This window comes from Mya arenaria, chromosome 12 (genome assembly GCF_026914265.1).
Source record: "Mya arenaria isolate MELC-2E11 chromosome 12, ASM2691426v1".
NCBI lineage: Eukaryota > Metazoa > Mollusca > Bivalvia > Myida > Myidae > Mya > Mya arenaria.
This window is the reverse complement of record NC_069133.1, coordinates 35,911,232-35,924,098: the sequence shown is the minus strand read 5'-3', so window position 1 is coordinate 35,924,098 and position 12,867 is coordinate 35,911,232. Positions and strand designations below refer to the sequence as shown.

Below are 12,867 nucleotides of genomic sequence, written 5' to 3'. Positions count from 1 at the left end.
AAACAGTATCAATATTTGTTTAACTTTTTTGTATGTGACTCAATGTCTATCAAACGTAAACCAGTCAGTGAGGTCATAAATAATAGAAAGTGGTGGGTTATCACTTCAATTTACAAATTACTCATCAAAATTGTGAAGTTTTACTAACTAAAACTGACACATACATCAAACCATTGAGATGAAACCTCTCAACAAGGGCAATTAACAGATAATCTCCTAACTAAATTCATCCCAATCTTAAAACAAAGGCATGCAGTTTTCATATCATTCATACAGCTGAACATTAGGAACATTACAAGTAAAGCAAAAACATGTCAGGGTTGTCAAATAAATATCTTCTACAAAGTAACATTGGCTTGAACCATATGAAACAATCATTCAGCACCTCTACAGGGAAATTTTGAAGGCGAGCCAAAATATTACAGATATTATATACATGATACACTCACTGGCAGAGAGCAAAGAAAATTTGTTGGGTCTGAGGGAAAATGTCTGATTTTTTGCTGATAGGAAAAGCTATTTTCTGATAACTTATTTTCTGTGAAAAATAAACCCTGAACCAGCTGTAAATCTATATCTAACACAAGCTGCCCGGTTCTGACAAGAATACAACATTAGCAAACCTGGGCATATAAATATGATTTTTATCATATGAAAAGATTTGCAAAGATCCCAGGATAAAAATTTACCCTACACCCCCACCAACCCTGTTGGTATGCCATATTCAGGAGATTGTTTAAAGAGTACTTGGGAATCATGGGTTGGGACTCATGGGGTATGCAGTACATAGAAACAATCTTTTTTGCAATATTAGGTATGCAGATGATCAAAATAGTTCATTATTTTGAGTTTTGAGCTAGCAAGATGGGAGGAGCTTAAGATCACACTCTTAGGCTGCGATTATGACTTCAATATGAGGATTCTGCAAATTGGCGGTGCTAAATTATTATACATAATTTTGGGTTATATCATTATTATATGCATTGATTTCAATGATTCTAGTGTATAAAATAAAGTGTTGCAGAGCGCACACAATCATTTGTTCGTTGTTGTTTTTTTTGGTATAAAAAAGGGCGTAACTCATTAATTAAAAGCAAGAGTTGTGGGTCTTGCTGTACATGTTCATTTTGACTCTAACAACATGTTTAAGCAAGATTTATTTGAATATCCGAAATGGTTTTAGAGCCATTGCATGAAGGTTAAGATTTCTAACAGCAGATGGCGACACAAATGATGATGGCACCAACACCAACATGGCTAATATCAACTTTTTTCCTTTGATAAACAGACAGGCCTAAAATGCCACTGCAAGCAAAAACTGACATTAACCAATAGATAAAAGACAGGAAAACAATAATTTGAACACTAAGAGTGCTAATAACCATTAGTATCTGATATGTCAAATAAATGACTTTTTATAGCGAACCATAATTAATGTTTCCATTATATATGAAAACAAAATGGTCTGTCTGGCATAACGGTAATTGTCCATCTTGCTATATGGGTGAGAATTTTTCCAATGTTTCTCTTTATTCAATATTAGTACCAATAGAAGATCAATCAAACCTCATAAAAAAATAGTCTCTACCAGTTATTGACATGGTTTTTGCCAATGAAAGTTCTTGTTTTTTTATTGAATAACCCTTAGGGCAGATGCTGGTCAAGATTTGGTGTAAGAGGGGACACAAGTTTGGGGGTAGTAACCTTTGAGACCATAATATACAGGGGCACAGCTAAAGCCAATTTGATGTGTAGGCACAAAAGTTAGGGGGGTAGCTTGCAAATGGTGCATTTTGGCATGTAGCAAGAGGGAAAATAGCCTTAAAAAATTGAAAACAAAGACTTTCAGGTACTTTATCCAAATCAATTGATCAAAATTTTCATTTTTTTTTTTTAAAAAGGCAATGAAAGGCTTATGAAAGGTTTTAACGTGGGTAGGAGTTTTGGCAAACAATAATTTTTAGCAAGCAGCCTGACAAACAACATTTGCAAATTGACTGATGACACCAAGATTATGACAACGACATCACAAAAGGTTCAAGTTTGCGATAACAAGGCAACCATCTTGACTAATGTCTTCTTAAGCCTTTTACCTATGGTATCTATGTATTTGCCCGTGGGACTGGAAGGCCCATTCATCTGCGGGACCCCGTTTGACATGTCGTCTGCCCGCTACACGCGCCTACACCCCGCCCTGAAAATACAAGATAAACAGCTATGAAAATCAAATTATTACTATAACATTATCATCTTAACTTTTAAGCTTCATAAAATAAATACCATATTCACACATTTTCATAACATCCTTAAAACATAGGTGAAAAAAATAAATAAGCAATAAAATGCTTCTAGGCCTGAAACCCCCCAAAAATGTCAGTCAAGTACCTGAATGGGTTCATGCAGTCATGTAATAGTCGATTTAATATACATTTAAATCTGATCTGCTGTTCTCAGATTTCAAGTCAACACAATTGTAGATAGCAAAAAACCTAAACATCTACAAATATTTGACCAATTATCTCACAAGACAGGTGCAAGCTGTAGATAATTGGTGACAATCATAACTCTTTACAACGACAGCCATAAAATATGACCATAAATGTACCATCACACTTGTACCATAGAGGTATGTCGGATTTCCCACTGTGAAAATTGTTTTATTGTATTATTTACCACCCCGCAGTCATGACATTGAATATAATGGGACAGAGATGTATGCCTTTTTACACATGACCAAATAAAAACATCTAATAGTTAACCAGGTCAGTGACACATCAACATGAAACCTTTACATGTGAATTGAAAGACAAGAGCTCAATCGAGCAAACACGAACAATCTTGACTGATGTTGTGGATATGTTTCAAACACAAGGCATAACTCAATAATTACTGATGCCAGAGTTAAAGGGACTGGACACCAGATGAAACCATTGCAAGAAAAAAAGAAAATTGTACAAAATATTGATATCATTGTGTATAACGCATTGTATCTTACTTATACTGATGTAACACATTGCTTACAACACATCTATCTTACCCAGTTTTTTACGCAGTTTTTGCGTATTTTTTCCGATTCGAAATTTATTGAGTTTGACCACCATGTAAATCCCTGTCAATTTAAAATTAGCGGTATATGTATCTGCACTTATCATATGACTTTCACATGCTAAATATACACACTATAAACTAGGAATCTATTATGCATTATTTTTAAACAGGTAATCTCAGCTAAGACAGCGACAAAATATTCTTTCAATCATGTAAAATGAGGTATTATCAGCCTCATACTAGCTCATCTTGACTGTTCTAAGCATTTTTCTGGAAATAATGTGTTAGCTGATTTTGGGACCATCTGGTGTCTAGCCCCTTTAATGACTTTGCTATAAACCAGGTTTTATTTGAATATCTTAAATGTTTTTTACAGCTATGCCAAGGTTGAAGATTTCGCATGCCAACACTGAAGCAGACACTGACATTAGCTCGAATTATTTTTCTTTGAAAACAGACATGCTAAGAATTAGTCTAGTGTATTAAAAAGGTTTACGATCTAAAATAATCCTTGAAAGTACACTGCACTCATAATATTTTCAAATGCATCTGCTGCAGAAACCGCACCACACTAAAAGATTGAGAATTTGATAAAGAAAAATGGGGTGCGATGTAACCCTTCACTAGGTTACAATGCACCAATACACATGAACTCGCTTATCATGGTCCTTGGTACACCACTGTCAGAGACTAGGAATCAAACCCACAACCTCATTTACACACAGGTGACTCTGAAGAGGCTGTCCTCTTGTATAATCCTGAAATATCCCCCTAATCTCACATACTGACACAATTTGACTTAAAGCTAAAACAATATAAGCATTAACCTTGAAATCCAAACAGCAAAGACAAATATATATAGGCAGTTTATGCTAGGCTGCCATCTTTTCCTCAATTAATGTTTTTTATCATCATACCATGCATACTAGAGTCTAATGCACAACATGCTCTGATAATTATCTACGAATGCATAATGCCTAAGTGTACACATTAGAGTCTGCAATCCATGATGCCCTCAAAATTATCGAAATATGTTACAAGAGCCATTCCAACTGTGAATTGGTTTCTTTTATCTTGGTTATTATGTTCCATTAGCAAATAATACCACAAAACAGATTCTGGCTTATATCACTGTTGGCAAATACTTTGTAGGCATGGTTTATTTAACATGTATTGGCTATTTTTTGGAAATGACCTACAACCTTGGAATTGGGATTTTTGGGCATAGAATCGGAAATTATGTATCTGGAATATATATATTTATATATATACTCAAAATACTCTTTTTTACCATTTACTTGTGGGGTTTTAAAACTTCAACACCAGTAGATCAAACTATTTCTGATTGGGAATTTCTATTCAACATTTATATTTTCTAATGTGCCACAGATAAAAATGGCTGGAAAAATAAGTTTAGGCCTGAGCACTGAAGAGTCGCGCAGGATGCCAACGCTGGTCTATTGTTTCGCAGAAGGAATTCTCAATAAAAAATTAAGTCACAGTGGAGGGACTGAATGCACTTATATAATTATGCATATTATTGTTTTTGAACATTACTACCATGGTTCAAATGTGAATAATAATCAGTGAAATTTACCAGTTTTCAAGTATTGACAATCTTGGAATATATCAGTGTATTTATGATTACCACTCAAATTTAATGGTTTTCCACTAACATTTTCATTTCTGAAAGAATAAGTGAATTTTTCAAACATAATATCCTGTTACTTTTCATAAATGCTCAATGAAATTAATTTTACAAAAAACATAACATTATACGTTTATCAAAACGTGCAATCTAACATACATGGAAATTCAACACCGTCAGCTACGTTTTTGAGCAACAAATGTATCAATTAGGAATGAATTATCACCCAATAAGAGTCAAGTTTAGCGACTATTAAAACGATCATTGCCGAACTTTAACTTCATTCTTGCTTCAGTAATTTTTTGTGCAATCGAGGGTAAGGATTAAATGAAAAGTGTCAAAATACTTTAAAATCAAAATACACAGTATTCCAGTTTTCGGAGAGTCTTCGAAACATGTTTTAGTCATCAACAATAGGGCATTTAAAAGGAGCTCTGTTTTTTCTTCCATACATTTTTGTACAATTATAAGTATTAAAATTTAACCACTTCAAAATTCAAGATCATATGAGGATGTTGTTGAATTAATATGACAAGCCATCTTGAAGTTCATGCTATAATTACATCATCACATAGGACATGCTTTTTCAGCACACAATACATAGTAACACTGATTGGCGGAAGTTCATAAGTGAAGTACCAATTGTAAAACAGAAGACTTTTAATAAGTGACGCCCTGTCACATTTGTTCACTTCAGATTTTCAGTCATTTATTGCTGTGGAAAAATATGTGTGAACTCAAAAATATTTCATGCTTCATAATTATCAAAGATAATTGAGGGTATGACCCATATTATAAACAGTAACAAAGTCTTATCCTCCTTAATTGGCCCATGTCAGAAAGCGGGCTGGTATTGAATATTGGTCTGGATTAGATCTAAGGATGGTGTAGCTAATTGGATTTAGTAACCAAGGTTGTTAATAATTGATCTAATGAGTGAATGAAGTCAATGATGTATGACCATAAGATTAACTTAAGTTTAATATTGAAGACCACCAGCCATGCATGTGAAGTTTGGAACATGTATCAACTGCCATCTTCTGAAGAATTTTTTTTTTTTATAAACATTGCAATTAGATTGTTCACACAGATTATTCCACAGCAATAGCTCAAGTCCAGAAGCTGTTTCAAACCTACAATTAGGAGAGGTTTCTCAGAACAATACTGTGTGTTGAACTAAACTACCCTTACAAGCAAATACTGTTGTTGACCTTCAAATTCTGTGAAATTAATATAAATCTCTTTGTTCACATTGGCAGATTAACTGATTCAAAGAATGATTTTGTAGATTAATGACATTACCATTAATCTTGCATGAGATTACTCACACTCAATTGTGCTTTAGATCTATCACAAATTTCACAAATATCCTGGTTACCACCTTAAGCGGTACAAAATACATATACTGAAATTAAGTACCACCAAAAAATAGTTTACATGTTCACTTACAAGTAGTGTTTCGCAAAGTAAAATCTTTTTTTTCCACTGCGTCCCATCTTAAGCATTTAGGGATTTTACCTGTTTTTTTTCACCATTTTTTTTGCCTGCATCCTATCTATGCTAGCGTCCTATTTACAGTATAATACGCTAGCAACACTGCGCCAAGTAGTTTAGTTTCCATTGACCAAAACCGGAGAAAAGGAAGAATGGGTTGGTATTAAGTATAGTTGTCATGTTCATGAACAAGTAATGTTTCGCAAACGTGAAATAGTAATACTGCGCCTTATACAGACAAAACTTGATATGGTGAAGTCAATGGGACCTAGAAAGATACTCGAAATAATGAACATTCCGTATAACCGAAATGCAAAAAGTGTATAACTGAAACGACAAAATCGAAGTGTTCGACATTACCAGAACATCAAGATAATAAGAGTTTGAAATAGCAAGTTTCGACTGTATATAGTTCTTATTGACCAAGTGAGTATTAAATACACCACAGAGGTAAGCAAAGGAGGAATGGGATGGTTTAATCACTGGGTATCACATTTAAGTGAAATATATGAGATATGTTATCCCAATACACACATACAGGTATGCCAAGTATCTCTCACCTGGCTGAAATTACAGACCCATCCACTTTATAAATGGCCTAGTGGTAGTAGATATAAAAAGTCTGAAACACATCCCAGTGGGTTAAGAGTTTATTTATTGTATGAAAATATCCAAGAAAATGTTGCCTGCACTCTTAAATACTAGATTATTCTGATTTCAAATCTGGGAATTATATCTTACTATTATTTCGTTGTTTAACAATGTAAATGGGAGCATTAATCCCTGAGTTTCTTGCCAGAGGCTGACATGACAAATTTCCTGCAAGCCAAATGATGCAATAAAACTGAATATGCAATAAAACTGAATATGACAAGAGGTTCAGAAGTGAAATCCATTAATAATGCTGCATGACATGCAGTATCTAGGTGTAGAAGTAATGCTTCAAAATATATATTCACTGGGCTGATATTCAAGGCTTAGTTAAAGTTAACAACATTGTTAACACAATCGTTGTTAATTTTTAAATAACCACTAGCTGCTATGGGAGTTAAATGGATACACCTGTGATATGCAGTATTTCTAAAAAGATTTGAGACAACTGTTTCAGCTTTCACCAAATATTTCATGTTTAAAATTAGCAACAATGTCGTTAATCACGTTGTTTACTTTAATAAAGTTCTGAACAATCTGCCCGATGTTCTGCAACAACTTACTAAGTCACATACAACAATACAAGGCTGCAAAGCCAATTTCCTAATATAATCAGACATTTAGTCTGAGAATTTAAGATTATGAATGTCAGACTAAATGGATTAGTTCAATTAATCATGGCCGTGTTCAAATATTTGGATTAAAGACTTGACTTCTAGACATTTAATAGGATTATCCACATAACCATGCATTATTCACCAAATCCATTCAAAGGTTCATTAGAAAGTGTTAAGTTCATTTTATAAGGAGTGGGGGCGCTACTTTGAATGTGCACCCCCTCTAGAAAAAAACATACATGGTTTATATGTCGGTGGTAAGGTGTTGTTGTTTTAGTTGTTGTTGTTGTTGTTTTTTTTGGGGGGGGGGGGCAATTTTAAGTTTGAAAATGTTCATTCTAGTGTATTCTATTCATATTTATTCACGAAAAATTGACAAAAAAAATATTTGTGGGAGACAGACGCCAGGTGTTCCCCCGACCACCCCCTCCCAATCCGCTAGTGGGTACTTAATTTGTTTCAAGAATTACAAACTTAAGAACAGCACTGTCAGATGAGGAGTATATATAACTGTTGTACATGCATGATAGATAACAACTCATAAAACAAACCCCTTCTCAAATGGTACATACATGCCCACCATAAAATATCATAATTCTGCAGAATAAACAAGACAGGATTGTGTGTCTGAGTATGAGAGAATAACCACATGTCAAGATCTACTTTCTCTATCTACTTCTTCATGTTTAAGGGTGCTTTTTTCTGGTTAAACAGAGTAAGGATTTATAAGCATAAGATAAGATAAAATAAATACAGATAAAACCTGAGCTCATGCAGAAATGAATATTTTTATGCATTTTATAGCAATCACATTTATTAACATTTACTTAAAGGTCATCCAAGTACGAAAGAAGCTTCACATGCACTGTAGACAATTCACTGAAAAGAGTTAAGTAAAATTGTTCATGTCAAAATTGCAAAAAGATAATACTCTTAATCATGAGGTCATGGGTATGATCCTTAAGTCATTGGGCCCAAAAAATGGTTTGGTTAGGGTTACCTCCTTTTCAAAAACAGGTAGGGTACTGTAGGTAAGATTTCTTTCATTAGGCTTTTTGTAAGAACGTTATTGTCATCATTGGAAAATTGTTTAAAAATAATCGTCCTTATATTATGCACCAGTCAATTGTAACCACGCCCCATCGGTCTGGGGGGATACCGGGGTTAGCCAGGGAAATGGGCCCTGTTTTTACCTTTCAGGTGGCCCCTCAGTGCCGGGTGAATGTGGTGGTTTTGTCTTTGCGCCAAAAATACTTAAAAGTCTCTGGGGTGCGGGGGCATTTGACCAGCAGTTTGTACCCGCAGGTCGGGGATCTTACCCGGGCTTGGCTGGACCGAAAGTCAAAGTCCCCGCTATTCCCATTACCTGGGGAGGGCCATGGTTACAACTGACTGGTGCATAAAGCTTAAAAGGAATTAAAATACATCGCCTATTTTGTAGGTAGGGTCGTTACCCCAAAACCAAATGTACTGTTTTAGGCCTTGCCATTTACATCACCACATGTACACAGACTGGGCAGTACTCTGCAAAGGTTAAAGGCATATTTCATAATTAAGACAGTCTGGATTCTTAAAGCATCTCAGTTTCTCAGAATCATTTCTCAGACATCTAATGCTCATGTTAGAGTGCTTTGTCATTATTCCTGGCTCTTATCTCTCATCTGACCAATTTATTTCTGGCAAAGATAAAATCAATGTCCAGAAAAAGTTGGGTGTGTAACATAACAATCTTGCATGAATAAGCAACAGATAAAATTTCTCAGGAAAAGACTACCCTGCAGTTCTGCAAGTCCCTACACATAAACAAATATTCTTGTTTGACTTTGAATTTATGTCCAAACATCTAAAGATTGATATCTTCCTGTCACATGACAGCCCTTTCTTTACCTCACAAGCATTTTGAATTGTAAAAGCCTTTTCTTTAAGATGTTTAATCATGTTTTGAAATCAGAAGCTTTCATATATCCTTATTCTAAAGGGTTTAACTTAGCAGTTTACAAATGGTGCTGCACCCTGCCCTAAATTGGTTGGAGACAAGTATGAGCCACACTTCGCCTTTATAGAAAGAAATTATTAGGTCTGTCAAATAACAATTTTGTATTTATATTAATCTTGTACAACGTTTATTAATATATATACAAACTTAACATATTTGGCGGGGTTGAAGCCAAATATTACTACAATTAAATAATTCCCAACAGTTCCTGTCAAATTCATATAATGTTCAAGTTCTTCAAAGCCCAAAACAATGTTTGCCCTTTTCTCCCTCAGAACCCTGTCAAACTTAAAACCCTGCTAAAACACTAGTAAAGTTATAAATACATCATCAATAACTTATTATTCAAGCGACCAAAACTCAAATGATGATAAAGCAAAAAAACATTTAAGATGAATTGAGTTTGCTGCATCATTGATTTAACAAAAGACGTATATAAAAACATTTAAACTCACCTTGATAAAGTTAAACAAGTTAGGAGTTAAATCCTGGTCGTAAAAATCCAAAAACTATGATAATATCTGTTAAATCCAGGAATCTCCTTGTTTTAAACTTTCATACACATACGCGTTAACCATACACTCGAATATGAATCATCGAAAAAGCAAACAATTTGTATTCCAAATTCAAGGTCATAAGTTTGATAACACACTTCACTTTATTCTAAAAAAAGACATACATCCAGCTTAAAAGTATTTTTTACCTGAACGTTAAGTTAACGTACCTGCTTACTATAATTACAAAATCTTATTTTCGTTTATTATCTGTACTGAAATGTAGTTTAAGCAGATATTAACATAGAGTACAAAACACTTGTTAACTGATAAACAATGTTTTTAGACATTAAATAACACTTAAAATGAAATATTACTTTACTTTCTGAACAGATATATTGATCCACTCGCTGTGCGTTGTGCAGCAGGAAATAATTCCCATTAACCAATATACATGTAAAAACATCAATTTACGACCACATAAAATTGAGCAAATTAAAAGAAGTTATAGCAGCTTTTCCACAGCCGAACAAAACACAGTGTCTGTACTTTAGTTTTAACTTTCAAGCAAAATTTGCTTTTAAGCAGTTTTTGCAACACTTAGACACACCGAATCATCCGTTGTTTGAAAAACCACCGAAAAAAATCCAACCACAAAACGAAACTGAATTTAATTCATAAACCTTAGACGAACACTACAACACATTGACAAGTGCTGTGACAGTGTGAGATAGACTGTGACACACATGGACACTGGTTTCCAGACTGGTTACACATGCAACATTCACCTCACATCTTGCTCACTGATTCCAACATAATCTGCATGTAGTAGCTCTTTCCTCATTAAAGTTGAGCCCAAGCCAGTCAAAAGGGCCATTTTTGAGGCTACATCAGGAGTAAAAAAAAAAAAATCAAAAAAATCCACTTACCTGCCCGCCCCTTTTTTCCCTCTTGAATGATAGTGGAAACAAAGAATTTTTTTTAAACCTCACCAAGATTCCCATAGAAAAAGAAGGAGTATTCAATATGCAAGGCAGGAGGGGGATTACACCTTAACATGTGGGTATGTGAAACCAAAGTGTCTCCCTCCACCCGAAAAATTGCAAGCTCAAACCCCAATTGGATTATGTTGTCCAAGTCTCCAATTATTGCTTATGATAGGTGTTCTAGGAATTTCTTCAATATTTCTCTGGTTTGGGAAACATTTGAGCAAAGTATATTACAACCACAATCAAAAGTACTTCGCCCTAACTAACAATAGGATAGCTATGACATCACCATGGCTTTTCTTTCCAGAAAACAACTTCAAAGAAATACATAATTATGTGGCAAGACTGTCTAGTAAAATAAACACCTTACAAAATAAAACCTTATCTTTTGGATGGAGGTAAAATTTAAATCATAAACCGTGTAGCAAAATATAAATTTAGAGCAAAAAAAGTAGAACACTTTCAGTCTCATTATAGGAGGCGTTTTCCCTCAGCAAGTTCCGAGAAACTGTATCAGCTTCTGTATGGCTGATGACTAACCCAGACATGAAGAGGGAGATGCTGCTATCAATATTTCTCTCTCTCAGGTCTACAAATGTAGCTGTTTCTAATGATTGGAAAAACATGTACACTGTATTGAACCATGCAACTATTATATCGCCTAATGAAGAATTCATTACACAAGGGCTGCTCTTGTGAGAGACTTAGGGTTTCATCCAGGTTGTAGGATTATTTGAATGAGGTTTTAACACTTGTAAATAATTACACCTATGTAAGTTATGCTGCAATGAAATTAAATTATTACATAGACAAATGGCAATAAATTATTTCAGTCTGCACAAAATACAGAAGCTTGAAGATCATTAGATTGCTTTTGGCCCGCACAAAGTCTATTGTGTACTTTAATTGTATTATATATCACAAAACTGGCTGGGCAATCCTTTCAGCCCTAGAATTAATTAATTCATAAATATAGGCGAAAATGCCTTGCATCAAAAATCATTTTCTGCAGATTGAATTATTACCGACAAGGCCAATTTTTAAATAAATGTTTAACAGGATTTTTTTTTAAGATTATGGTAGAGGGAGGAATTAACAATAAAAGCCACTTTTATTTTCTAACTTTTATTCTGGGAAAATTTCAAGCAAAATAACGAACATCATGATCATTAAAACTAAAAATAAAAACTTTGTAACTTTTTCATCCCTTATAATAAATACCAAGAGTCAAAACTAGAAAAATTACTTTTCTCTGATTAACATAAATGATCAGGCTTAAAAAGAAAGTACAGGTAATGTTCGTGTACACCCTAATCGTCCTGGTACCTTTTGTTCTGTTAAACAATACATCCATGTCAAAATACTATCTAGCTTCTAGAAATCACCTGCATAACTTTTTTTTATCCTGTTGCACGCCCAAATTTCCCCCATTGTTCTTTTTAATTAATGGCAAAATGATCACAGTAATTATGTGCTTGAACTGTATACTGAACAATGACAACAACTTTGCAAGGTTTCTAGGACCAACAATGACGGGCTTTTATACAGTATTTAATAATTTAATTTCATATATTTAAATCATAACATTATTTTTTTTTTATAATGTTTCCAAAGTTCTGAAAGCACTATTTATGTTGAAGGGAGAAATTTCCACGGCCAATCATTAAAGGCCTTACAAACAATCACCTTAGGCGCTATTCATTAATTTAATGTAGAAAGTGTCCATATAAGTTTGAAAAAAATATTTGTCATTTAAAACTCTATTTGCCTAGAAACCCTTAAGTCTTTCTTAATAGAAAACAATAAAGGCTTTATTTGGCAGCAGCTAAAAAAAATAATTGAAATATATCACATTTTATGATTTATTTTAATTTTTTAACAATCAGACATAATTATGCTCCCATTAAACAAATATTTAAAAACTCTGGCC

At 34.0% G+C, this 12,867-nt stretch overlaps 1 protein-coding gene across 15 annotated transcripts in view; it reads right to left on the bottom strand.

Annotated features, from left to right (window-relative positions):
• The window catches only part of LOC128210389 (alpha-adducin-like), a 66,747-nt gene that overhangs the window by 44,681 nt on the left and 9,199 nt on the right, over nt 1-12,867 (bottom strand). For 8 of the 15 annotated variants that reach the window (XM_052914717.1, XM_052914724.1, XM_052914727.1 and 5 more), the window contains exons 1-2: nt 9,910-10,740; nt 2,094-2,194 (exon numbers count right to left, since the gene is read on the bottom strand). In XM_052914717.1, coding sequence (XP_052770677.1) covers nt 2,094-2,160 — 67 coding nt within the window. In that variant the 5' untranslated portion in view covers nt 2,161-2,194; nt 9,910-10,740. Of the gene's footprint in view, nt 1-2,093; nt 2,195-3,875; nt 3,899-9,909; nt 10,742-12,867 lie in introns of those variants that run through there. The other 7 variants (XM_052914718.1, XM_052914719.1, XM_052914720.1 and 4 more) reach the window with 4 other exon arrangements.